Source organism: Primulina eburnea, unplaced genomic scaffold (genome assembly GCF_022965805.1).
Source record: "Primulina eburnea isolate SZY01 unplaced genomic scaffold, ASM2296580v1 ctg739_ERROPOS11973397, whole genome shotgun sequence".
Lineage (NCBI taxonomy): Eukaryota > Viridiplantae > Streptophyta > Magnoliopsida > Lamiales > Gesneriaceae > Primulina > Primulina eburnea.
The window spans coordinates 794,845-822,585 of record NW_027331510.1 but is presented as its reverse complement, the minus strand read 5'-3'; the positions used below and the strand labels follow the sequence as shown (position 1 = coordinate 822,585).

Genomic DNA, 27,741 nt, shown 5'->3' with positions numbered 1-27,741 from the left:
TTTTTTACACTCCCTACGACGTTGCCAATTGCCATAACTTAGTAATTTTGTTTATTGGAAAAATATGAATGTCAACACAAATAATGATGCAAAAAGTGTCGTTTCCATTAACATTAATGTATCACAATTATGAAGTTTCTTGGTTGTTTGACTACCACCATCATGGAACAAAAAAAAAAGAAGCCAAATCAGTTACGTTTTGCATGGGGCTGGAAGATGCTAGCAAAGTTTATTGTCAGCTCGATCTTGTAGGATTCAATCGAGATGCCCAAATCGTTTCACATTGGCAATGATAAATTTTTACGCTGCAATACTTCATTTAGCTTAATAATAAGTTTGTCACAAAACTGTATATTGCTATTAAAATAGCAGCCACAATAAATATTATAACGAAAGAAAAGAAACAAGAGAGAAGTTAAAAACTTAAAAGCACAGAACCTTAAAATATGGCTAATTAGTATCAATTACTATATAATCTGAATGGTGTAGAGCGAACCATAAAAAGAGAAATCAAATTCCTAGAATTGAGTGAGCATTGGAAGAATTAGCTCTGGGCTATGGAGGACACCAAGAGAATCCGACTGGTTTTGAAGATGATGACATACTGAGCGAACCCCAGAAGTTAGAGGGCTTGAATCGGAGCTGGGTACTGTTGAAACCGCGCCAACACGTCACCGTTTCCGATGTTGCCTCGCATCTGCTCCAGGCTTTCCGGCTCCACCAATCTTGCCCTCATGGCCTTCTCCTTTCGGTAAATTGTTTTTTAAAAAAATCCCCACGCTTTGTTTATATATTTGTTTAATCCATGTATGCAATTCACGCTCAGGATTTATGGGATCGGCAGCTCACAAGTTTCTGCTTTTGATTTGACACCAGGAACGTGATCTTATGATTTACTTTTGCTCTTAATTGGTGTGGATGTCTACTGAATAATCTTTTGGTTTGAAAGATTTTGCGCAAACCGAGCAAGAATGTGCTGTCTCTCTCTTGATTTTATTGTTTAGCGTAGTGTGTAGATGTGTATATTCCACTTCCTGCTATAGAGTTAATTCATACATGTAAAATTCTTTTACATGCATGTTTTTTTGGTTTGCCAAATAATTTAATAGCTCCGGCTTTGGTTTATGATAATTTTGTTGCGATTCATATATGCTTTTGTTTTTCCCTATTCTTTCCAAAATTCTTTCTATGTCCTTCAGGTTATCCTGGTCGTTTTGTTGATTCGTTGCCTATATTTTTTAGTTTAAGTACTTTTTATCTTGGAAAAGAGTTAATTATTTGGATTCTGGATGTGACGTGGTAAGGAAACAGCTTACATCCAGCCGTTTTCTTCACAAGAATTGACCTTCCTTACTGAAAATGGTGATTATAATTAAGCTTAAAGAAACAAAATACTTCGTTTTATATTTGGTTTTTTAGTATTTCAATTATGAGTTTGAAATGACGCTCACATTTTATATGCAGAGGATATTTTTTACGATACTTTTTGGTCTCGTTGTTTCTTAATATTTCTTTCAGATGTCTGGCTTTGGGTTGCCATCATTTGAATCAACTTTCCTTTTGAATGTTAATGAAATTATCAGGTTAGTTCAAAAGGTGTTTTGCAATCAGAAATGCAGAAGATATGATTATGATTTTTACTGTTGCATGTGTGGAATTAGAGTCAGGAAGAGGAGAGAAATTTTATCTATCAAGGGAAATGATAACGCTGATGCTTTTGAGGAACTGAGAGCCATGGAGAATCATTATGTGCCAAATGGTGTCTTGCTTTTGGCAAGTGAGGAATTTGAGAAAGAAAAAGGAGGTTCTGAGAGTGATGATGACCCTGAAGTTGAATATGACGAGGAAGATGAAAATGTTTTGGAAGATATGGAAGGTCCTTCTGGTGGAAATGCTGATCCAAGAAATCGAAAAAGGAAAGCATCAGTGAAACTCCAAGGCTCTAAGTACCTGCTCTTTCCCTTGCATTAATTTTACACAAACAGGCATGGCTTTAGTTCTGATCACACTCTTTACTCTGCATGGTTCTGTTGAAATTCATACACCTTCCTTTTCTTTTCAACATAGGAGGAAGAAACAGCGGGCTAAGGCCTCTCAGATTGTTGCTGACAATGTTCACATAGAAAAAATCGAAAACTCTCATCAGGGAGTCCTTACAATACAGAAAAGCCTTTCTCAAAAGGAGGAAAAAACTGATTATGATGCCAAAGATAACATGGAAAACAATGAGGAAAGTCCTGCCCCACTTGACAAGAGTGATTTGCCTGTGGATGGCATGAAGCGGTCAGTTAATCCATAGCCTTTTAAATTCCTAGAGTTTTTTTATTAAAGTTATTATATCAGACTAATTTTAAATCCCAAGTTCAGAATAGTCTCATCCTCTTTTCTTTTCCATTAACTTCGATGTACACAATCCATCTCTATCCGTAGCCTTATTGTTTATACCATCTCTTTTTTATAGAATTTCTCATATCTTTGTTCTGCTATAACATTTCTAGAAATGGTGAAGTTCAAAAGAATGACAAGGCAATTGAGGATACCAAAATTGCCTCAAAGGAAACTAAAAAGGTTATCTCCTATTAGCTGTAAAGTGATCTTTATTTCGTTATGTTGTAGCTTTTAGAGAACAAAGTGTTGAATGGTGTAGTTCTTCTATCTGGTTGGTACCAGTTGTTATGACTTATGATGATTCCAAGAGCACAGCATGATGATTCCTTCCAAGAATCATATAATTTAGGAGTTTTGTGTGAATAAAAAATCTGCTTCTCTCTTGAAAACCCCTTTCACTGAACCCAGCATGTACTTTTAGCTTTCCTTGATTCATTTCCTAATTGTTTCGATGTGAACTGTTCTGCACTTTCAATTTTCATCCTTGTGATTTATCTCTTAGGATGCATGATGCATGTGATTAAAATTTTATTTTTTTGTGACCCAACTGCGATTTTGAATCGGTTCACCATCGACTATACTGCTTGATTGTGTTCTATTTTCCACGATAAGCCAGAATCTGAATGTATTTACTATGTGCATGTGCAGGTTCCAAGTAGAAGTGCCAGGCGGAAATATGCGAAAAGGGGATGGATGAGGGAAATGGCAAATATACAAAAGAAAAATGCAGTCTGCGAATCAGAGGGTCTTGTAAGCTGTCAAATACATAACTTAAGAGTTCACTTGTACCAGTAATTCAAAGTATGTTGGATATGACTGGCTTAATTTTGCAGCGAAATTGGAAAGAGGACCAAGCTAACGCTGAAAGGAAAAAGGTCGATGGCCAATCAAAAGGACTTGTAAGTGATCACACTTTTCTCGGCCCCCACCACTTTTTTGGTGTTAAAAACTGAGTGCCTCGATCTTACAGCAAAAGTGGAAAAAACACCAAGCGCTTTCTGAATGTAATATGGTGGATGGCCTACCAAAGGGATTGGTGAGTAGTCTTATTTACTTAATACTGACTTTGACAACCTTGCATGTCATTGGTATTAAAGTGAAGTCTTAAATGTGCAGCTATGTTGGAAGCAATCCCTCAAAATAATCCTCTTAGTGGCAAAAAATGGCAACAGAATCAATCTAGTTGGCTTCATGAACATCCAAATCAAAATAATGATAGTGATGTACATGAGCACATCACTCGGATCAATGGTGATATGCACGAGCAGCCGACTCAAAATAATGATGATGCATGTGAACAGCCAACACATAATGATGAGGATGCTCATGAAATGCCAAATCAAAATGGAGACACAGCTAAGCAGTCGATTCTGGAAAGTGATGAGGAGCATGAAGTTGTTCCCATTGTAATAAGGCCAGGACATATCCGCTTTGAACCTTTTCAAAAAGGTCGCAATCTCTGTCTGTGAATATTTACTGTCTATATGTGTGGTGAGTTGTTGATTTTAATAAATTCTAAATCTTTGATTCCAACAATAAGAAATTAACAGAATCTTGGTTTACTGAAATTAATCATGGCTGACTGAAACATCATGGTCGCTGACCTTGTAAGGTATTTGGCGCATAGTGATGTTATGGTTTTTATTATAGCTTAACGCAATGAATAAGTTGATTTTCCTTCCTATTCCATTTTCGTGCACCTAATCTACTGATTTGCCAGTGGAAGAAATTGTAGAACACTGTTATGTGACTGCTCCTGAGGACAAATTTATAATATTCTTTAAGGTCATTCTATTTCTATTTTCACCATGCCATATTTCTCTGAATATATGATGCCTGAATTTTATTTTTCAGCAGAACAAGATGTCCAGCCAACTTTGGTATGTCTTCTAGATTTTTCGCATCCCTTCTTGATTTGCAGTCACGTATTGTGAAAAGATTTCTATAGTGTATTGGTTTCATTAACAACTCCTTGCGACCACCATTCCGCAATTTGGTGCCCTAGGTGCTCCTCTGGTTCTAGCAGGTGTACTCAAGCTTTTTTTTTTTGGGGAGGGGGTGGGGGGATTGGGGGTTGTGAATGAGCTATTCTAAATTTTTGGGCCTTTATCAGAGCTCATGAATTTTCAAACTTGAACTCAAGCTTGATCTGCTTTGAATTTAGTTCAAATAAGGCTTCACATTATTATATTACAATAATATTCAATATTAATAAAAGTCAATATTAATAAAGGGCCCAGGAGTTGGCTCACGAGCTTCAAATGATCAGGGAAAAGCTCAAGCTCGGCAATATTCAAACTTCAGCTATCTCAAACACCTATTCAGGTTATTGGATAATGCCAACAAGGAATAACATTTTGCTACAATCTAAAATTGGCCTTATAAGCTCTCAAATACAGTGAAATTAAATATCGAATATTTGAGGATCACATTGTCCCATTAATGTAAATGGAAACAAATATTTTACCAAAAAATCGTTCTTTTAGACACTTAAAACATTTGTGGTTTACTTATTGGAAATGATCCGTTGTAAAGCTAGGAAATGTGAGATCCATTCTTGTCTCAACCTCTTGTGAGGATGGTACAAGGCTTGGTTGAGATAAATAAGGGAGATCACGTATACATAGTATCCAGAAATTGCTTGTAAGTTATAACATTGGTGTAGCAGCCACCTTGTCTCCCCTCCTTTAGAATGAAAATGGCTTGATCTTTATAAATTTATGCTGTTTCAACAAGTTTCATTAAATACCTTAATCATTTGTATTCCATTTTTTTCCTAGAGATTGTGACACTCTTTTCTGAGCCACGTACTCTTGGTTTCCTGCTTTACAATTATGTTGATGCTTACCATTCAGAGTTTTGCACGTTCCCTTTTTAATTAAGTTGGGATTTTCTCTCAGGAAACCACCCAGTGGAATGGGATTACTACCAAGAAGAAGGGCCAAAAATGGGGATTAGCCGATCCTCCATTTACTTCACGGAATGGCTATAAAAATCCAGACAATGACAATTCCAAAGTATTTGCAAATGAAACAAGGGAACAACCGATAGGAGAAATCGACTTTGAGAAGCTTCCTACTCTTCCTGGCATGCCTAAGGTTGATTCTCATTTCTCATTCTTTCGAGAATGATTATGATTCCTTGTCTCGTGTATTGAGTTCCTCTGTATTAATTATTATAGAGGCTAGATGGAATATGTTGCCTGATCTTTTAGCTGATAACATCTCACATGTGAAGAATCTAAAAGCATTTTTTCCCATTTTGCAGGAAGGTGATCTCCTTGCATATCGTATCCTGGAGTTATCGACAACCTGGACCCCAGAGATTTCAGCATATCGAGTAATGCTCAATTTTTTTTGTGCATTTAGTAAATATTCCAAAATATCATATAACCACAATTCTTCTAACTGTTCTTTTACTTTTATCTAGGTTGGAAAAGTAACTTTTTACAATACTGAATCCAATCAGGCAATATTGGCACCAGCGTCAGATTATCCAATTGTTTCCAAGAAGGCGGATGAGGGTGGAGCTGAACCACTAGATAACTCTCTTTGTAAAGAAGATGGTTCGTTGGAGGTAAGCCTTTTGGATCTGGATTATTATTTTTTCCCTCCAGCCTACATTTTTTACAACTCTCAATAATTCTTTCTTGGATCATCCTTCACGCAGATTGATTTTTCATCACTTGTTGATGTCCGTATTATCAAGGATGGAAGTTTAGGTTCAGTTAATGTAGATGCTAGTTTGGTGAGTGAGGGTCCTCTGGACAACAAAAAAGCTTCAAAACCAGGGTCATCTAGCCGCATCAATACACAAACAGAGATATCCGGCACAGGTATATACTACGGTTCATTTTTAAGGTTGAAGATCCAGTTAACTAGGGTTGAAGAGGTCTACTTAGCCACACTGTCATGTTTGTAGAGACTGGAGAACTAAACCAGAGTGAAGAAACAGTACCCCCTTCTGCAGGTATTTTTCTTTTCCGGCATTATAAATTTAGTTGCTGACTTGTGTGCTTCGATGATTTGACACTGGCTGGGTCTTTTCCTTTAGAAACTGGGGATTTGAACGTTTGGGACCAAATCAGTGAGGCCCTAGATGCCAAAAAGGAAAAAGTATCACAAGAAAGTGGTTGGGGCAAAACTAACAAGAAGCTTCAAGTAGTTGACAGAACAAGTTTTGTAAAGAATGCTAAAATGGTACAACCATCACAAGGAAATAGATGGAGGAAGAATGCCTCGAGGGTACAACAATTGGGGGAAATAGTCCTCAGAAACAGAGTTCAGCTCGTAAATCATGGTCCTATAAAGCTCTGAGAGGAAGTGCGCTTGGCCCAACAGTGGATATCCTAAGATCACGAGAGGAGATATGAGGATGAGTACTGTTTTTAATTTAAGCATCGGCGGGTCTCGACTTTTGTGGTCCATCTGCGATAAATGACCGAACACTTCTATATCATTCTCCATCTGCTTAAACACCTGAAGAATAACCATGGTGGCCACTCGTTGGATGGTATCTTTCTATTTCATGGGGAAATTTACGCGTATTTTTTACAAGGATTTCGATTCCACTCATAAGCTAAAAAAAGTATTAGTGTTTGTTTAAATTTCGTTAAACTAATATTCGGTTTGTGATTATAATTTATTATATTTTTGAAAGCATTAGATAACTCTCATATTAACAAAATTATTTGGCGTCAAATTCGATTCAATAAATGGACAATTTGAAAAACACGCGAGCTGAAAGGGACATAGTTGGGTACAGAAAGTGGACAAAGTTTACCGCACAAGACTAGAGGACGATTGCACAAATTAAGAATGTACCTAATAGGATTGAAATCATCCTGGAATTAAAAGATTATGGTCATATGTTTTTTAAAAACATATATAAAATACACTAGCACAATTTTTTTGCTTGTAATAGCTACTTTCAAATTATGGAATATTTTCTCTCTGTACAAAGTCTTGCACAAAAAAAAAAAGAGGGATTCCTCCCTTACATCTCACAAGCAGAACGACGAACTCATCCTGCTTCGGGATGCCAATGCATCTGATAAGAGCAGCTGCACCCAGAATGAGACATCAACAATCCTTGCTTCCCATCTCATTCTCATATCCAACTAGAAACCATGATATCATTCGTTGTCTAACAAATGCAGGAGTTGATCGCTCACCTTCCAATTGTTTCTCATTTGGTGCAAATCTAGTCTCATTATAGCTAAAACAAATCATTATAACAATATCCCAAACGCGACAGACATTAATATTTTATATGGGAAACCTACAATTTCAATTCTTCGATTTCGATAAAATGAATAAACTATGAATTAATACAAATTTATTTGATTTGAATTTAAATTAATCTACTAATTTATATTTAACTTAAAGTTTTGGCACAACAAATTAATTTTTTTCCGATATTTCTATAATCCGATATGGCTGTATCACCTCCAAATTTCTTTTTTTTTAACAAAATAAATATAATGGTAGTTGACCAAAATTACGGTCAACTCGTCCATGTACATATATGATGCACATAATTATCTTGTAAAAAAAAGTTAGTTATGATTTTTGTTTTCTATTTTTCAAAAATTAATTGAATGCAAGTAAAATCCACGTACATTCCTTTTTATCGAAATTTCATCATCAGAAATTTTTTGGAAAGTCTTGGATAACAATAAGCTTTCGCCAATCTTGCAAGGAAAATCAAATTTTACATGTTATTTAATAACATGTCATCTCAAATTTTACGGTTTGTGCTACAAACAAATTGTGATTCGTTTTTGAATTTGGAGCTAAATTTTCTGTAATAATCAATGGGAAATACAAGCTCAGTTCCAAGAACATTTTCATCTTCATTTGATGATAGTGGCTAACATGCTCTGCACCACCATCAGTGTTGTACCCCACTGCACCACCATGCTCCGTCGACCCTTGCACCACAACGCCGGCTGGACAAGAAATTCTCAAGAACTGATGACAATTACCAAACTTTGGATCAGGTAATTAGGCCATCGTGTTGAATTGCATGCGGAATTCTTGTTCCATTTGATTGGTTTAGCGGTGCAAGGACAACTGAATGGTTATGCTAGGTTGTCTTAATCCATGTCACATCTATAAAAATTATGAAATTGCATATATAATTTATAAAAAAAATGGCAACTTCTGCTCAAAAAAATTTAATTCAGCATTCTATTCCGAATAACTATCCACATCATCTCGATAAATGGAGTACCAAATAATTATTTACTTTTTCTCAGGTAACGGCTGCCCTCTCCCGGTCGGGATTAGGGTCTTCCAATCTAATTGTTGGTATTGATTTCACAAAGAGTAATGAGTGGACAGGTTGAAAACTTCAAACATATATATAAATTTTTCGACAAATCCTTCAGAAAAATTTATAGGATTATGCTAACTTTTGATGAAAACCAGGAGCCAAGTCTTTTAACCGGAATGGCTTGCATCATCTCGGGAATGTCCAAAATCCCTACGAACAAGCCATAACCATCATTGGGAAAACCCTGTCATCTTTTGATGAAGATAACCTAATTCCATGTTTTGGATTTGGAGATGGTAAAGTTTCAAGAGGGATATATCTAATCAACAAGAAAACGATCATTTAGTTGTAATGACGGTCCAAATTTTTCTTGCAGCATCGACACACGACCAACATGTCTTTAGTTTTTATCCAGACGCAAGGTTTTGTGAGGGATTCGAAGAGGTGCTAACCAGATACCGCCAGTTAGTTCCTCAGGTTCGTCTTTCTGGTGCTCGCATCCACACCTTTTTTGGTAGAGTAGAGCCAGTGAGCATAACCGAAACCGTGCATGAATTATGAAAACCTTAAGTTCAAAGGGACCAATTTCGTTGTATTGAGTCTTCCATGATGAGTAGTCACAAATTCTACATTGATTTCAGGTCCAACATCATTTGCACCGGTTATTGAAATGGCTATGAGCATTGTTGAGGAAAGTAAAGAGGCCAGTACCATGTTTTACTCATCATCGCAGATGGCCAGGTACACTGACTATATTCACTTTAAGTTCTTGTTATGAAAGATGTCACAGTGAGAGACTGTTGGAATGAATTGCCTCTCAACTCCTCGAATGTAATGTTAAGTTCAGATATTCTCAGAATGCCTGAAAAATGCATATCCTATTTACAAGGTGCTCGACTAGCATTTCATGTTCGGAGTAAGCGCATTAAAAGCCTAGGACTTATGGGAAATATCCTTAGTTGGTATTAATATTCATGATCATGTAATAACGAATGAATGTGCGTGTAGGTGACAAGAAGCAGTGATACACCAAATGGTCAATTGAGCTCACAGGAGAAGAAAACCGTTGAAGCTATAGTAAAAGCTAGGTAATATTAAACCAAAATGAGACCATTTTCCTGTTAGTATAATACTTAAATTTACGTTCAAAAGCAGTGAATACCCCTTACCGATTATCCTTGTCGGAGTTGGAGATGGCCCATGGGACATCATGCAGGAATTCGATGATAACATTCCAGCAAGAGCATTCGACAATTTTCAGGTAGCAAACCTCATAGTAATAAAAAATCAAATGTTTAGTGCAAACTCTGCTGGAATGATAAACTATTCCGTATTCCTACGTTTTTCCTAGTTCGTCAATTTCACAAATATCATGTCAAAGAGCATTGATTATTCAAGAAAAGAGGCGGAATTTGCCCTCTCAGCCCTGATGGAAATACCTTCTCAGTACCTTGCAACCATAGAACTCGACATACTCGGGTAATGATTGGATATTCTTTATCAAACATTGTAGTAGCTCTCTCTCTCACTCACGCGCACACACACATTCACACACACATGTATGCATTTATGTAGGTGTGTGTGTGTGAAACTCTAGTATAGAGATAAAATACTGGATGTATTTTTATTTTCTGTATCAGCCATCAGACTGGGAATCCTCCAAGCAGAGCTGTTCTTCCGCCACCTTCTCATGGCAGAGTTTCTTCCAGCGGCAGTTCACTTAAGCCGTATGGTTCAAGCAGTTTTCCGCACAGTACTCTGTTTTATTCTGTCCATGAATCACCATCGAGCAATATGTATGACAACAAGGTAATGGATTCACCATAATCCTAGCAGGGCAATTGTTATCACTTGTCGAGCACACGGACAGCTAGCTGAGTAGAATGCTTGTTTGGTGTCGAGTTTTCAACATTTGAGTGTTTTGTTTCTTGAATTTCTAATCTTACTCGTTTCTTTGTCAGGGTTGTCCAATTTGTAAGAGACACTCAAAAGACATGGCTTTTGGCTGTGGACATCAGGTAAAGATTGCCAACTTCTCTCTACATAACGAGGTTATTTCACGAAGAATGACGCAATCTTGAATCATTTTGGTTTTGTCGTTCTTGGCCAGACCTGTTGTGACTGTGGAATAGGCCTTGTTTATTGTCCGATATGCCGAAGCACGATCACGACAAGAATAAAATTGTATCCATAGATAAGAATAATTACATTGAAGCATCAAATCAAGCTACAGAGCCCTCAATCCAGACAGTAGCAGCGAGTCAAATGTATCTCATTTTTGTTACTTTTTCTTGAAATTTATATGTTCCAAAAGAAATATTTGAAATAAATAGAGAAGCTCAAAATATCAGTTGGATTTGATTGATGTACGACAATAACTAAATTGGGATTCGATCTACCTTGTTTTACATAATGCTGTAGTACAACGGAAAAGTTCCATATTTTGTTTGACAATCCACAGGTATTGCTCGATAATTCCTAAAAAAATTGCTAGTAGTATCCGTATGCTCTCCGCTGCAAAAACAAAAATGCAATTCAGAACAACGAATTTGCGAAGAAAAAAAAATCTTCTCAACCGCCCTTTTGTGTGTTCTTTGGTCATGGAGTATAATTTTGGGAGCACTTCAAATTTGGGAGGATCTCCATTATTCAAGAGGATGTAGTCAAATTAGGTAACATTTCCCGACGTTTGGCTTTCGTGTTCTAGTAGTCCAGCAACACTAATTGGCACATGATTGATCAGATGAACCGCACATCAATAGATGTCAAAAAATGGAACATCAAAAAAAATCATTCGAATCCAAATGGTCTCTCAGTTGCAATCCTTCTGGTTCTTTCTTGAACTGGCTTGATTCTATGTAATTAATTATAGACGTTTTCACCTTGATCAGCTTGGCATTTACTGAATCCGAATTGCCTTCTTTTAGTGCTTTGAGGAAGTCTCGGGCAATAATCCTCAGCAACTTGTCATATTGATTTCTGTATCTTCGGTAAAGGGCATATCCAGACATCTGGACATTCGTAAATGACTTCTTACTTATGCATCAAATATAAAAAAATGTGAAAAGGCAAATGCCAGCTTACTTCAAGAAAATGTTGAAGTGCAACTGCGGTATAAAGATTAGCCGGAAGAGAATTTAGAAAACTTGCAAGCCATGCCCAACCTTCGTTAAGTCCATGGAGATTCTGAAAGCCACCAATTTCAGTCTGTCAAAACAAGACTATCAGAACTCAGGCTTGTATCATACCAGTAAAATGTATTGGAAGATTTTGGTTAAAAACTCAAGTAGAGATGGAGCACCAAACCTGCACTAAAGCTCCATAGAGTCTCATGATTGAACTCAACCTCTCTACATAACTATCAGTGCTCTCGATCTTTCCATAAATTTCTTTGTAGCCAATAGCTTTGAAATAAGCTTCTCTGGTTTGAAAATATACATGTTACATATAACATAAATATGGTAACAATTTACAGCAGTTCTGTCAAAAAACCAAAAGAGAACAAGAATGTTTCTGAACAAGTCCAATAATTTCATATGACTCTTGAAGAGAACTTTAAAATTAAATGAAACTGCACATACTTTTACATCAGAAAACCATAAGAAAGAAAAATAGAAAACTTACAAAAAACAAATGCTTAAAACACCAAATTAGATTTATTACCGGAGAGTATTCTACAAATTTGGGCACAATGTACATGCAGACTCTGTTCAACTCCGCCAAGAGAATGTCCAAAGCTAATGGAATCTGTATTCAATGAAAAAAGTTAACAAACAACATATTTTCAAGGATCAACATGTTGAATTGCTGCTTCAATGGACACGAGCATACAAATCCAGGCATAAAGATGAATTGTCTTACACAAAAGAAGAGAACATAAAAGGACTTTGTAGCGAACAATTGATTTCATAATAACTAACTAGAATCATTAGATAACAAGTGGCAATGGAATTCTTCACAGCAGAGTTTACCTTGGAGGTGACGAGAACAATGACACGACTACAGGAAAAAATAAATCCGTCGCTCTTTTGAGAATTTTCACAGTTGAAGACCACCTGTAAACATCACGACTCCTTCAGTAAACACACATTTATCAGACATTCTCTGAGCATGACGATGTAATTTTCTTCCTCCTAAATATACTAAATATCAAATCTCTTATATATTCAAACAAATAAATGAAACACATAACTCCTTCAAGTGATAATAACAGTACCTTTTCTGCGAAGGACAGGATACTGAGGGACTGAGGATATTCCGGACTGCTGATTATATTGACCAACTCATCTGCTTTTGTTCTGTTGAAAAAAAAAACAAAAATGTGTAATTCACACATAACATAAGATATTTTATGTGAAGAAAATAAAAGCTATTGAACAACTAACTGAAAGACTTATTGGTTTACTGACCTGACATTTTCTACAATAGCAGAGATGGTTTTAATCAGCCTATTGAAATTCTGTCAAGTTCTTCGCTTACCCTGGATTGGACAGACAATTGTGGTTCATAAATGTCATATCATTGAAATTGTGCTCATGAACAACATTGATAGGACTCGTTTTTACGTGTTTTTAGTGTTGTTTTCGAGTCGCATTCATGCATCATATTAGTTTGTTTTAGTTTAATTTAGCATTTTTCTATCATTATTTAGCATATGGCTGATCTCGTGTATTTTGTGGTTGTTTTGTAGGAATTGGACCGAAAAGTGGGATTTTATTTGGCACAGCAGCGAAGAGATCTCGCTAGGGCGGTCGAAAGTGTCCGCCCCAGCGAGCATTTTAAGTTGATCGAGTAGTTGATGCGCGAGTGTCTCGCTAGGGCGGTCAAAAGTGACCGCCCAGCGAGAATTTTAATCCAGCCGAGGAGTATTTGCGCGAACCTCTCGCTAGGGCGGTCAAAAGTGACCGCCCCAGCGAGACCATGGACATGGCCGATGATTTTAATTCGAGAACCACTCGCCCCAGCGGTAAAAAGTGGTCGCCCTAGCGAGCGACGAGATCAAAGAAGATTTGTTTCCAAGTTTTGAGGACTCTATTCTACACCATAGACCTAATACACGAGGGAGGCGTCGTTTTGGGCGATTTTTCATCACTTTCATCAGATTTCTTGGAGAAAAGGCTAGGAGCAATGGAGATTTCGAAGACTTCGAGATTTTCACGCGTCGTGGCCGTCATCCGTCGTCATCTTTAGTATTTTCATTATTCAGTTTTTAATTCTTAGATTGTTGCTTTGTTATTATGAATTTTAGTGGCTAAACTTTAGATTTGTTGGGATTTGAGGGGATCCTACCCCGTACTCGTTGTTGAACATTATTTAGCGACGTTTTTATGAGTGATTTGTTTATGCTTTTGTGCTTTCTTATTTCAATTGGAGTCTAGCTAACTTCCCTTGACTATTTCATGTTGTTGATGATTTCGATAGAATAATTGACAATAGGATCGAATCGTATAGACCACAGATTTACAATTTTAGTAGATATACGGAATTGGATACGTGTCGATAGTGATAATTCACCCGGATGAAAGCTAGTGGATTCCATAGAACGTAATGCAATCGTGAACTGTTAAATAATTGAGGATATTTGATTACTGCATGTTTATGATTAGTATTAATATAGCTCGACAGAGTATATTAATTAGTCTAGGGAATTCCGTCGAATGCACGAGTAAAAGTCGAGTATAATTATTTGAACACGAGCGGTAGGTGAACTGATAATTCCCAACAAATTCGTTTCTCATTTGATTTTCATCCAATTTAATCATTGATTTCTTGATTATTTGTTCTTGCATTTTAATTATTTTAGTTATTAAATTCACTTTAGTTTAATCATCAACTCAATCTATCGTTGCTAAAGAAATTTACTTGAAAATAAAGATATTGTAACGCAGTCCTTGTGGAACGATACTCGTATTCACTTACATTTATTATAACTTGACTATCGTGCACTTGCGATATCTAAATCGAGCTTTTGATTATAAAACAAATTTTGGGACTATTCACTGTGCAAGTTTTGCTCGATCAAGTTTTTGGCGCCGCTGCCGGGGACTGTTGATTCACAATTTTTATTTCTCATTTAAATTCTTTAGTATTATTTATTTTATTGTTATTTGATACTCTCATTGTGTTCCAGATCTTTCTTGTGGTGCATGCGAAGATCACTCGAGTTTAAGCTTGAGCCTTTTGATCCCGAGATTGAACGCACAGCTAGACGTCGACTACAGCAGCAAAGAGCAATGGAAAGAATAGAAGGTGAGCAACAAAGAGAGGAGCCAAGGCGAATACCGATGCTGGATTATGCACAGCCGTCTCTTGAGGGAGCGCGTCCAAGCATCGTAAGACCAGCCATCCGAGTAAATTAGTTTGAGATCAAGCCAGCTATCATTCAGATGATTCAGAACACTGTCCAATTTGGGGGAAGTGCACTTGACGACCCTAATTCTCATATAGCTGACTTTCTTGAAATTTGTGATACTTTTAAGTTTAATGGCGTTTCTGATGATGCTGTACGTTTACGTCTATTTCCTTTTTCACTGAGAGATAAAGCTAGGTCGTGGTTAAATTGTTTGCCTGTAGGGTCTATCACTACATGGGAGGATATGGCAAAGACATTCTTGATCAAGTACTTTCCTCCGTCGAAGACCATGAAGCTTAGAGCCGACATTACTACGTTTGCTCAATATGAGAACGAGTCACTTTACGAGGCATGGGAGCGCTATAAGGACTTGTTGAGGAGATGTCCCCACCACGAGCTACCTCTTGGGTTAGTTGTTCAAACTTTCTACTACGGTCTGCTTACTTCTAACCGTACTATGATAGATGCTGCTGCCTGTGGTAACTTACTGAGAAAGACGGCTGAGGAAGGATATGAGTTATTAGAGGAGATGGCTGCTAGTAGCTATCAGCCTCAGTCTGATAGGCAGAGACGAGGTGCTGGAGTTAATCAAGTTACTGATTTGTCTGCGGTATCAGCACAGTTAGAGGCTTTGAACAGAAAGATTGATGGGATGAGTGCGAGTGGATCGGCTATGCGTCTGCAAGAGATATTCTGTGATAAGTGTGGAGGTGAGCATGACGTGCAGGATTGCCAAGACGGAAATCCATTCTATGTGCCTGAAGGAGCACCGGTAAAACAAGTGGTATTCCAGAACCGTCCAAGAAATGACCCGTATTCAAACACATATAATCCGGGATGGAGGAATCACCCAAACTTTTCGTGGGGAGGTCAAAACAACCAAAACCGCCAACAAAGAGGTCCACCACATGGGATGCACCAAGGATTCAAGCCAGAACCGCCTAGGGAGGAGAAGTCAAATTTAGAGCAAATGATGACTAAATTTATTTCAGCAACCGAGACGAGATTTCAGAATCAGGATGCATCCATAAAGGGGTTAGAGAATCAAATTGGGCAGTTGGCTAAGTTAATTGCTAATAGGGAGCAAGGAACTTTGCCAAGCAACACGGAGACTAACCCGAGAGAGCAGGTGAAAGCTGTGGAATTGCGCAGTGGAAAAGCACTTGAGTCTAATGAGAAAAAAAACAAGCAAGGTGAGGATGATGTGGAACATCAAGGAGGTAAGTCTTCTAACTCTACATTTACACCTATTGCACCGAATAAAATTGTTATCCCCCCACCTTTTCCTGCAGCAATGAAAAAAGCTAAGATAGATGCACAATTTGATAAATTTCTTGAGATATTCAAAAAACTGCATATTAACATTCCTTTTGCTGATGCTTTATTGAATATGCCAAGTTATGCAAAATTCTTGAAAGATATTTTGGCGAATAAGCGGAAGCTAGAAGATCATATGACTGTGAACTTGACTGAAAATTGCTCCGCTTTAGTTCAAAACAAGATGCCTCCAAAGCAAAAAGATCCAGGGAGTTTCTCTATACCTTGCATTATTGGTGATATTAATTTTCATAAAGCTCTATGTGATCTTGGTGCGAGTATTAATTTGATGCCCTATTCTGTGTTTAGGAGACTGGGATTGGGTGAACCCAAGCCAACTAGGATGTCATTGCAGCTGGCTGACAGATCTGTCAAGTATCCACGTGGGATTATCGAAGATGTCTTGGTGAAAGTGGATAAGTTTATTTTTCCTGCAGATTTTGTAGTACTTGACATGGAGGAAGATTTAGAGATGCCTTTAATCCTAGGGAGACCATTTCTGGCTACAGGGAAAGCACTGATTGATGTTGACGAGGGAAAATTGAGACTGAGAGTTGGAGAAGAAGAAATTATTTTTGATGTTTTTAATACTCTCAAGCACACAATGCACAATGATAGTTGTTTTCGTGTTGATGTCTTAGATTCTCTCGTTTGTGATTTTGTGCAGGATGGATTGCAAGAGCCATTGGAGGCCACTCTCACTACGAAAAAGCAGGAGGACGAGTTAGACGAGGAAAAGATGGAGATGGTAGCTCACTTGAATGCCATTCCACCTTGGAGAAAGCAAGTGAGGCTTCGACTAGAGGAATTGGGAGACAGAAAAGATTTAATGCCTCAAAAGTCGAGCCTAGAGGAGCCACCTACTTTGGAGCTCAAACCACTACCTCCACATCTCAAGTACGTATATCTAGGAGAAAATAATAAACTGCCTGTTATTATTTCCTCTTCTTTGACAGATGATATGGAGAGTAAGCTCTTAGGAGTCCTTAAGGAGCATAGAGGAGCATTCGCTTGGAAAGTTGCAGACATCAAGGGGATAAGTCCTTCGATCTGCATGCACAAAATTCTAATGGAGGATAAATACTCACCCCTAGCACAACCTCAAAGGAGACTCAATCCAAAGATGCAAGAGGTAGTAAAAGCTGAAACGATCAAACTTCTGGATGCAGGTATTATCTATCCTATCTCTGATAGTGCGTGGGTAAGTCCTGTACAATGTGTGCCTAAAAAGGGTGGGATTACTATTATTACCAATGAAAAAAATGAGTTGATTCCCACTAGAACTGTTACGGGTTGGCGTGTGTGCATGGATTATAGGAAATTAAATGATGCAACCCGTAAAGATCACTTTCCCTTGCCATTTATTGATCAAATGATTGAACGATTAGCCGGTCATGAATTTTACTGTTTTTTGGATGGATATTCGGGATACAATCAAATCACAATTGCACCTGAGGACCAAGAGAAAACTACTTTCACTTGCCCTTATGGTACTTTTGCGTTTAGACGTATGCCCTTTGGTCTATGCAATGCACCCGCTACATTCAAAGATGCATGACCGCTATCTTTCATGACATGATTGAGAATTTTCTTGAAGTTTTTATGGATGATTTCTCCATTTTTGGCTCTTCATTTAATGAATGTTTAGAGAATTTAAACTTGGTGCTTATTAGATGTGAAGAAAGCAATTTGGTGTTAAATTGGGAGAAGTGTCATTTCATGGTGCAAGAGGGGATTGTGTTAGGACACAAGGTGTCGGAGAATGGAATCGAGGTAGACAAGGCCAAGGTGGAAGTAATCAAAAATCTACCACCACCTGCATCGATAAAGGGAGTCAGAAGTTTCCTAGGACATGCGGGTTTTTATAGGCGTTTTATTAAGGATTTTTCTAAAATTGCTAAGCCTTTATCCTCTTTGTTGATGAAAGATGTTGAGTTTAAGTTTGATTCTACTTGTCTGCAGGCATTCGAAATACTCAAGGAGAGCTTGGTGACAGCACCTGTTCTGACTGCCCCTGATTGGGAGTTACCGTTTGAGGTGATGTGCGATGCTAGTGATACAGCTGTTGGTGCGGTGCTAGGTCAAAGGAAGAACAAGGTATTTCATATCATCTACTATGCAAGTAAGACCTTAAATGATGCTCAATTGAATTACGCTACTACTGAAAAGGAATTACTTGCTATAGTATTTGCTTTCGAGAAATTTCATTCATACCTTGTTCTGTCTAAAGTGATTGTGTATACAGATCATTCTGCCCTAAAATACTTGCTTGCTAAGAAAGATGCGAAACCTAGGTTAATTAGGTGGATTTTACTATTGCAAGAATTTGATCTCGAGATTCGAGATAAAAAGGGTGTAGAAAATGTGGTTGCTGATCATCTGTCTAGGCTTGAGGATGTTAGAATTAATGACGTTGATACTGATATAGATGACTGGTTCCCTGATGAGCAATTGTTTGAGGTGAATGCGTGCCCTTGGTATGCCAATGTTGCAAATTTTCTTGTCACTGGCACACCTCCCCCAAATTTATCGTTTCACCAAAGAAAGAAATTCTTTTCTGACGTGAAATATTATTTTTGGGAGGAACCATTTTTGTTTAAGATCTGTGCAGATGCCATGATAAGGAGATGTGTAGCGGAGGAGGAAACCAGTCAAATTCTGAACCACTGCCATGACCGTGAGGTAGGTGGTCACTTTGGACCCATACGGACGGCATCTAAGGTACTTGAATGTGGCTTCTATTGGCCAACTCTTTTTAAGGATGCTCGTTTGTATGTTCTCAATTGTGATAGATGCCAACGCACAGGTAATATTTCTAACCGTCATGAGATGCCTTTGAATAATATTATTGAGTGTGAAATATTTGATGTGTGGAGGATTGATTTTATGGGTCCTTTTCCTGCTTCTTTTGCAAAGAAATTTATTTTGGTGGCAGTGGAGTATGTGTTGAAATGGGTGGAGGCAGAGGCTTGTGCCACGAATGATGCACAAGTGGTGTTAAAATTTTTGAAGAAACACATTTTTAATCGATTTGGTACACCACGTGCAATCATAAGTGATGGTGGCACCCACTTTTGCAATAAAATTTTTGATAAACTGTTGGGCAAATATGGTGTCACCCACAAAGTTTCCACTCCATACCATCCCCAAACTAGTGGACAAGTTGAAGTGTCCAATCGAGAGATTAAGAGGATTCTAGAGAAGACAGTGAATGTGAATAGAAAATACTGGTCCATTCGGTTAGATGATGCTTTGTGGGCTTATCGTACTGCTTTTAAAACATCTATAAGCACTACACCATATAGGTTACTTTTTGGTAAAGCATGTCATCTACCCGTAGAATTAGAGCATAGAGCATATTGGGCGACCAAAGCACTTAACTTTGATTTTGCTCTTGCAGGTGAGAAACGATTGCTGCAGTTGAGTCAGTTGGATGAGTTCCGAGGTACAGCTTATGATCTTGCCCTATCTTACAAGGAACGCACCAAAAGAGCCCATGATAAACACATTATAAGAAGGGAATTCAAAGTGGGTGAAGCGGTGTTGTTATACAACTCTCGCTTACGACTTTTTCCGGGCAAGCTGAAGTCCAGATGGTCAGGACCATTCATCATAGCCGAGGTGTTCCCATCAGGTGCAGTGGTGTTGCATGATGGCAAGGAAGGGACGTTTACTGTGAACGCCCAAAGATTAAAGCACTATATTGGTGGCACAATTGAGCCACAAATTGGAGTCACTCGGCTCCATGACAGTCGTTGAGGACATGGGTGAAAAGTCGAGCTCTAGACTATAAATTGAGAACTGCTTCTTCTCCTTTTTATTCTTTTTCCTTTATTCCTTCATCGTATCATTTGCATTTAGGTAGTTGCATGGCATGGCATTCATTGTTTTAATTTAGTTTTTTTTTCGAGAGTATCTCGCTAGGGCGGTCAAAACCGACCGCCCCAGCGAGACGTCGTTTTTTTTTCAAGAACATAGCCACCGAGAAAGCCTCGCTCGGGCGGTCACTTTTGACCGCCCCAGCGAGTGAATTTTTTTAAAATTGGTTTTCCTGGCGAACACTCCTCGCTAGGGCGGTCACTCTTGACCGCCCCAGCGAGTGAATTTTTTTAAAATTGGTTTTCCTGGCGAACACTCCTCGCTAGGGCGGTCACTTTTGACCGCCCCAACGCGCCCTCATTTTTTTTTCAAACAGTCAGTCACCGAAAACCACTCGCTAGGGCGGACACTTTTGACCGCCCTAGCGAGTCGCGCAGATATGAAAACCTTTCCCTTTCTCCTTTCTTCCCCACTCGAACCCTACCCATTTCTCTCAATTAATCGGCGCCTCCTCCTTCTTTTAAGTTCAAATCTTCTTATTTTGTGATCTTTTCAGGGAAAAGACTCGATCTTGGACGCTACACTCCACCGGGACGCGTTTACACTACAATTTCTTCTACTCCGGTCATCTTCCAAGGATTCCGGCGAGCTTCTCCGGCGAACTTCGAAAATTTTCCGGCGACTTCAGACTCTTTGCACTCCCATCTCGACATGGCACCTAAACGGTCTAAGGTAACTCACGGTGCCTCTAGTTCTCGTTCGACTCCGTCTAATTTTGTTAATGAGAAAGCTCGGGAGCGGTTTGAGCATGCTAAACTACATAGAAAACCAATCCCGGAGTGAGGGTTTACTACATCTGTTATTCGTTATTTTCCGGAAGTCTTAGTAGAGGGACGAGGGTGGAGTAATTTTTTAGCACAACCGAATGCCGCGATGGTTCCGGTTGTACGTGAATTCTATGCCAATGCTCCGGAGGGGAGTGAGCATAAGGCATCGGTGCGGGGGCGTCTAGTCCCGTATGATTCGAGAACTATCAATGACTTGCTGGGTTTACCGTCGGTGGATGACTCTGAGTTTCAGGCGTGGGTACTTAACCCGAATTATAATTTGATTATTCACACACTCTGTTATCCGGGCACCACGTGGAAACAACCGGGGACGTATACGGTTTTTCTTGAAAAATTTTTGAGAGTGGACGCGGCGATGTGGTATGCGTTTCTATCTAAGAGATTGATGCCGGTTGGGCATACGAGTGATGTCCAGCGTGAGCGGGCGGTTGTTCTGTATGCCATCCAGACTGGGATGGCGATTGATGTGGGCAGACTCATCTTTGGACAGCTCAACATGTGCATACACAGCAGCAATTTGGCGTTTTATTTTCCGACGATCGTGTCTGAGCTATGTGCCCGAGCGGGGGTGATATTTGCCGATGATGATGAGTGGCTACCACCGATGAGAGCTATCGATGACGCTCTTTATCGATCCAAGAGGGAGAAGAGACAGGCAGAGCTGCCCGAGGATGTATTTTTCGATTATGGGGGAGCAGCACAGCCACCTCCGCAGCCACGCCGCCATGCCATGCGAGATCGCATCAACGAATTGGGCGCTTGGGCCACTTATCAGACTGAGTATCAGGCCGTCAATCAAGCTCATATTCAGAACGTCGAGTACTTGGTACAGGGGATCTCCACGCATTTGGGCATCGACACATCCGGCCGGCCACCTGTACCCGCATACCCGCCAACCTTCCAGTTCCAGTACCATTATCCTATGCCGCCACCGGCTGACGAGGGAGTCCCACCACCTGAGCATGACGAGGATGAGGATTTCTGATCAGGGGAGTTCACTGTTTCCCCTTTCTTTTTATTTTTATTTTTTTTTGTTTTGTCATTGCATTTGCATTCATTCGTTTTTATGTTTTTAGTCTTTGTTTCGTTTTGTGCTATGAGGGCATGGCACAACTCTAGTATGAGGGGGTGGGTAGATTGTTTTGGTTGTTTAGTTAATTGGTTATTGCTTTGATTGTTTAGTAATTGGTTTAGTTTCGTTGCATTTTTTTTGTTTGGTGTCGTTTATGTTGATTTCTTTTGTTGGGTGTCGTAAATGGTGAGAAGACATCGTTTATAAGCCAATGATGATTTGAATTGATAGGTTACAAAAGAGTTGATTGGGTCATGTCGTGAATGATACTCTTGATTGTTAAAGCATGAATTTTGGTACAAAATTTGAACCTTTTGAGCACACATGTGTGGGGACTAGAACTTTGTAGGAATAATGGTGAAATTTGAAAATTCTGTGTGGTTAACTTGAACTGCATCATTTGTGAGTTGATTTGGCATGTAAACCCGTGAAAACAAGTCGCTAATTGGGACCTGGAATGAGAAAATTTGATTTGCCTTGAACTTTACATTTACCTCTTTTCCATTGCACTGAATTACAATGTCATACTCCTAACCAGCCGTGATCCAAAGTATTATATTCTTAGCCTAGGGAGTACAGGTGTAAAATTGTGCAATTAAAAAAAAATAAGAAAAAGAAAAAAAAGAAGGAGATGTAAGGTGAGGGGGAGCCGAAATAAAAGGAATGAAATTCTATTCCTAGGCTAAAAGTTGGAGATGTAAGGAGACGAGGAAAGTCAGACGAAAAGTCTTGACGATTGCACAATGAAAATGATCGGTGTACTCCCAATTTTTAGCCACTTGAGCTTATTTTCCTTCTTTTCGACACCCTTATCTGTACTTAAAAGCTGAATAAAGTTCAATTTGTGGCTAGTGATGAATGGACACGGGGATGCATGCTAATGAGACTTGTATTGAAGTGTTAATTGAGTGACTCGCATGATTTGATAATTGATCTATTTGAAGTACGAATGACTAGACCCATCATGACACACACACACGTTCAAATTAGTGTCGAAATTTATGTGTAGATGAGAATAAGTATTCGGTTGTGATTTGACTTGATTGGTTATGGGAAAGTAAACTGAGGCATGAACATAAACGCTGTTAACTCACCATTGACATTTACTCGTGTTAGTTTTTTTTCTTGGTTGAGTTTTCTTTTTTTTTTTGTGTTTGTTGAGTTTGTTAGAATCTCGTGCTTTAACCTATTTTACTCGAGGGCGAGCAAAAGGTTAGTATGAGGGGGTTGATAGGACTCGTTTTTACGTGTTTTTAGTGTTGTTTTCGAGTCGCATTCATGCATCATATTAGTTTGTTTTAGTTTAATTTAGCATTTTTCTATCATTATTTAGCATATGGCTGATCTCGTGTATTTTGTGGTTGTTTTGTAGGAATTGGACCGAAAAGTGGGATTTTATTTGGCACAGCAGCGAAGAGATCTCGCTAGGGCGGTCGAAAGTGTCCGCCCCAGCGAGCATTTTAAGTTGATCGAGTAGTTGATGCGCGAGTGTCTCGCTAGGGCGGTCAAAAGTGACCGCCCCAGCGAGAATTTTAATCCAGCCGAGGAGTATTTGCGCGAACCTCTCGCTAGGGCGGTCAAAAGTGACCGCCCCAGCGAGACCATGGACATGGCCGATGATTTTAATTCGAGAACCACTCGCCCCAGCGGTAAAAAGTGGTCGCCCTAGCGAGCGACGAGATCAAAGAAGATTTGTTTCCAAGTTTTGAGGACTCTATTCTACACCATAGACCTAATACACGAGGGAGGCGGTGTTTTGGGCGATTTTTCATCACTTTCATCAGATTTCTTGGAGAAAAGGCTAGGAGCAAAGGAGATTTCGAAGACTTCGAGATTTCCACGCGTCGTGGCCGTCATCTGTCGTCATCTTTAGTATTTTCATTATTCAGTTTTTAATTCTTAGATTGTTGCTTTGTTATTATGAATTTTAGTGGCTAAACTTTAGATTTGTTGGGATTTGAGGGGATCCTACCCCGTACTCGTTGTTGAACATTATTTAGCGACGTTTTTATGAGTGATTTGTTTATGCTTTTGTGCTTTCTTATTTCAATTGGAGTCTAGCTAACTTCCCTTGACTATTTCATGTTGTTGATGATTTCGATAGAATAATTGACAATAGGATCGAATCGTATAGACCACAGATTTACAATTTTAGTAGATATACGGAATTGGATACGTGTCGATAGTGATAATTCACCCGGATGAAAGCTAGTGGATTCCATAGAACGTAATGCAATCGTGAACTGTTAAATAATTGAGGATACTTGATTACTGCATGTTTATGATTAGTATTAATATAGCTCGACAGAGTATATTAATTAGTCTAGGGAATTCCGTCGAATGCACGAGTAAAAGTCGAGTATAATTATTTGAACACGAGCGGTAGGTGAACTGATAATTCCCAACAAATTCGTTTCTCATTTGATTTTCATCCAATTTAATCATTGATTTCTTGATTATTTGTTCTTGCATTTTAATTATTTTAGTTATTAAATTCACTTTAGTTTAATCACCAACTCAATCTATCGTTGCTAAAGAAATTTACTTGAAAATAAAGATATTGTAACGCAGTCCTTGTGGAACGATACTCGTATTCACTTACGTTTATTATAACTTGACTATCGTGCACTTGCGATATCTAAATCGAGCTTTTGATTATAAAACAAATTTTGGGACTATTCACTGTGCAAGTTTTGTTCGATCAAACATTACAGACAGATAATGAATCCTAAGAACCACCAAACACAATTTACTCTAGCATGCAGTGATCTTTTCAGAGTTGCGACCACCTTATGTGCCTTACTTATTTTGGACAAATGATTCTATAAACCTGTTAAGATATTTAAATGTACAATACAGTAATCTAAGAATTTGAAATTCGAATAATCCATAATGATTTACCTGATTAGAACTTCCTTTAATAGCCTCATTTTCAGACGTCAACTTTTCATAAATCTGTAGTCTTTTATCCTCCAATTCTAAAGCATTTTTTGAAGTTCTGGTCATATGTCTTTCTGTCAAATAGACTCAGTCAAACTTCAGATTAGAATGGGGGACAAAATGAAAATTCTTATTTATCAACATAACAGAATCCCCAAATACCTGATAATGGAACCTGTTTCTTATAGTTAGACACTGTAGCCGCAACCTGCCCAAGAGTTTCCTTCGAATAATCCAGTACCATGAGAACACCATTTCTTAAAGTTTCAACATCATTTTTGGTTGCAGCTGCTTCAACAGCTTGTTTCTTTTCTTCAACATACTGCTTCTCAGCTTCGGCAGCCACTTCAGCCATTTCAGCTGTCTCAGCTTGTAACCTAGCCTACATTGATCCAAAAATACCAGAAAAAAAAACAGTTATTTAAGATACGAAACAAATCGTGGACGATGGATGCATATTCACATAGCTACAACTGTTTTTCTTGGCAAATCAAATGCATGAAATTGATCATCCATCATTTGGTGTATAATTTAGAAACAATTTCTTTCTGAGCAATTTTCCAATGCTTGGAAACTTTCAGATAGATGCATACACAACATGACAGTAAGATATGGAAGACAATACCATGCTGGGATATCTGAAGATTTTTCATCAATTAAAAGTTTGTTCTCGTTTTTATGTTTGTACATAAGAAGTAAAGGACAGAAAAACCATACATATATGAATGTCTGTCACATCTGCCTCATTTCCACGGGGGAAAAACAAATTCCCAAAGGCTCATGAAAATATTTATGAATTCAATAGAATCATTTTTCTATTACAGTAAGGGCTGTCTTAATTTGAGATAAGATTATCTAGTTGCCGTAACAGAAAAAGAAATAAAAGGATTATATAGACGATGAACGCCAATAAGCATACATCATGTTTAGATACAAAAAATATTTAAATGATATAGGTGCGGAAAGAACCTCTTCTTCAACTTTGATCATTTCTTGACGTATTTTTTCTTCTATGAGAGCCTTCTCTTTCCGTTTAGCCTCTTCACGAGCTGCGTCGTCTCTTATTCTTTTCTCTTCTAGTTGTGATATGTGCTCATGATCTCTTTGTACAGCTGTAAGGTGATTATCAAGTGCTTCTGCATTGCCATAATTCAATAAAGTCTTAACCACAGTATTCTCATTCTATTCAAATTATCGGAGTAGACATAATAGGAACTCAACCTTGAAAGCCTCGCTAAACACTTGAAAGAATTTCTGAGCCGTGAAAAATCATATCAAGGTCATCATAATTGAGATGTAGATCATAGATAGTTTAAACAATTTTCAGATAAATTGAATTCATATGCCAATCATATATGTACACCTTAATGACCTTCCAATTGTCACAAGTGTCATGGAACTTTATAATCTCAAAACAGTAACAAATCTGATGAGTTTTGTCAGATAGTCAATTACAAGATAAGTGTTACTTCCCATTACCAATAGATACTATGAGTTATCAGGTAGTACAACTACAGATATAAGATTTTTCAAAAGGAAGAGTTTCCAAATTGGCTTTCAAGCAGCCACTTATTATAGGAGAAACTCCAAAGGAAGTTGCTAAAAGAAAGAACATCTTCATAGCATACATAAAATATGCCGGGTCTCAAACCCATTTCAACATTTAAATATATGAAACATAACGAAAATTAAGAGTCGAGGTATGCAATTTAAAAGGTCGTACATTGTATGTTGATACTGCAAATCAAATTTTCGCCCCCTCTCTTGCTGTGTTCTTTTATGCTTATCGATATATTAGCAATTTCAGAAGCAAACTTCTCATTCTCCGTAACCAAATTTGTCTCTAAGATTGATATTTTATTTCTCACTTTCTCCTGTTGTCAGAAAAATGGGAAGAAAGGTCAACAACTATTAGTCCCATGATGTTAAAAGAATAAATGAAAAAATTAAGATCAAACACGCACTAATCCATCATGAAAATTAGAGTTGATGGAAAAAGAGAGTTCAGAGTTGTTAACCTCGTTGATATCCTTTTCTCAAATCATCACACACACATCAAGTATGTCTACTCACCGAAACACAAAGCTGAAATTCATGATTTAGCTCATGGAGTGCACCTTCTGTTAATCCCACTTTATCCATCAAATGACATTGAGCATCAACAGACAACTCATAATCAGAATCATCACGGCAAGCAAAAAAAAGGGTGATCAACAACCTGGTGTACACTAAGAATTAAGGAACATGTCAACTTGTTAATCATGAAGGGAAAATAATGAGTATTTAATCCAACAAGCCTATTAATCGAAAAAATAAGTCCTTGCAGAAACAACAAGAATTTTACCAGAAAAAAATTGTATTTCATACAATGGAGTAATCAACATGGTAATGTTTATTGTTTAATAAATCTTTCCGAAATTCACTCTATGATAATATTTCCATCTCATTCACATAGTGATAGATATGAGAAAGATAAATGATTCAATTTTTCACTTACAAGGAGGGGAAGATGGCCTCATAACAAAAACTACGAAAACAATAAGTTGGAATATGGAGATAATACTTCGTAATGAGTGATTTGCACTTCAAGTATTTCACTTATTTCTTATTTGATAAGTAGTCAAGTACAAACCTCATATAGAATTCATCGAAACCAAATCTTCTGCCTGAAAACATGGATGTGTTAACAACCTCTTCTTCCGTGTCACTATCAGAAAAACCCAATCCAT

At 38.1% G+C, this 27,741-nt stretch overlaps 1 protein-coding gene and 2 pseudogenes across 1 annotated transcript; 2 read left to right on the top strand and 1 right to left on the bottom strand.

Annotated features, from left to right (window-relative positions):
• The first annotated feature begins 542 nt into the window (after nucleotides 1-542).
• LOC140822178 (coilin-like) lies at nucleotides 543-7,074 on the top strand. Its single transcript, XM_073182916.1, is given in 17 exon segments — nucleotides 543-582; nucleotides 585-751; nucleotides 1,519-1,583; nucleotides 1,662-1,946; nucleotides 2,068-2,283; nucleotides 2,499-2,568; nucleotides 3,037-3,138; nucleotides 3,222-3,287; nucleotides 3,359-3,424; nucleotides 3,505-3,796; nucleotides 4,174-4,268; nucleotides 5,289-5,486; nucleotides 5,656-5,727; nucleotides 5,818-5,964; nucleotides 6,058-6,223; nucleotides 6,310-6,357; nucleotides 6,442-7,074. Coding segments are annotated over 17 exon segments (2,343 nt in total). The 5' UTR covers nucleotides 543-557; the 3' UTR covers nucleotides 6,705-7,074.
• Nucleotides 7,075-8,203: 1,129 nt separating this feature from the next.
• LOC140822069 (E3 ubiquitin-protein ligase RGLG1-like) lies at nucleotides 8,204-10,938 on the top strand (annotated as a pseudogene).
• A 60-nt stretch (nucleotides 10,939-10,998) lies between these two features.
• Nucleotides 10,999-26,448, bottom strand: LOC140822070 (mRNA export factor GLE1-like; annotated as a pseudogene).
• Nucleotides 26,449-27,741: the final 1,293 nt, after the last annotated feature.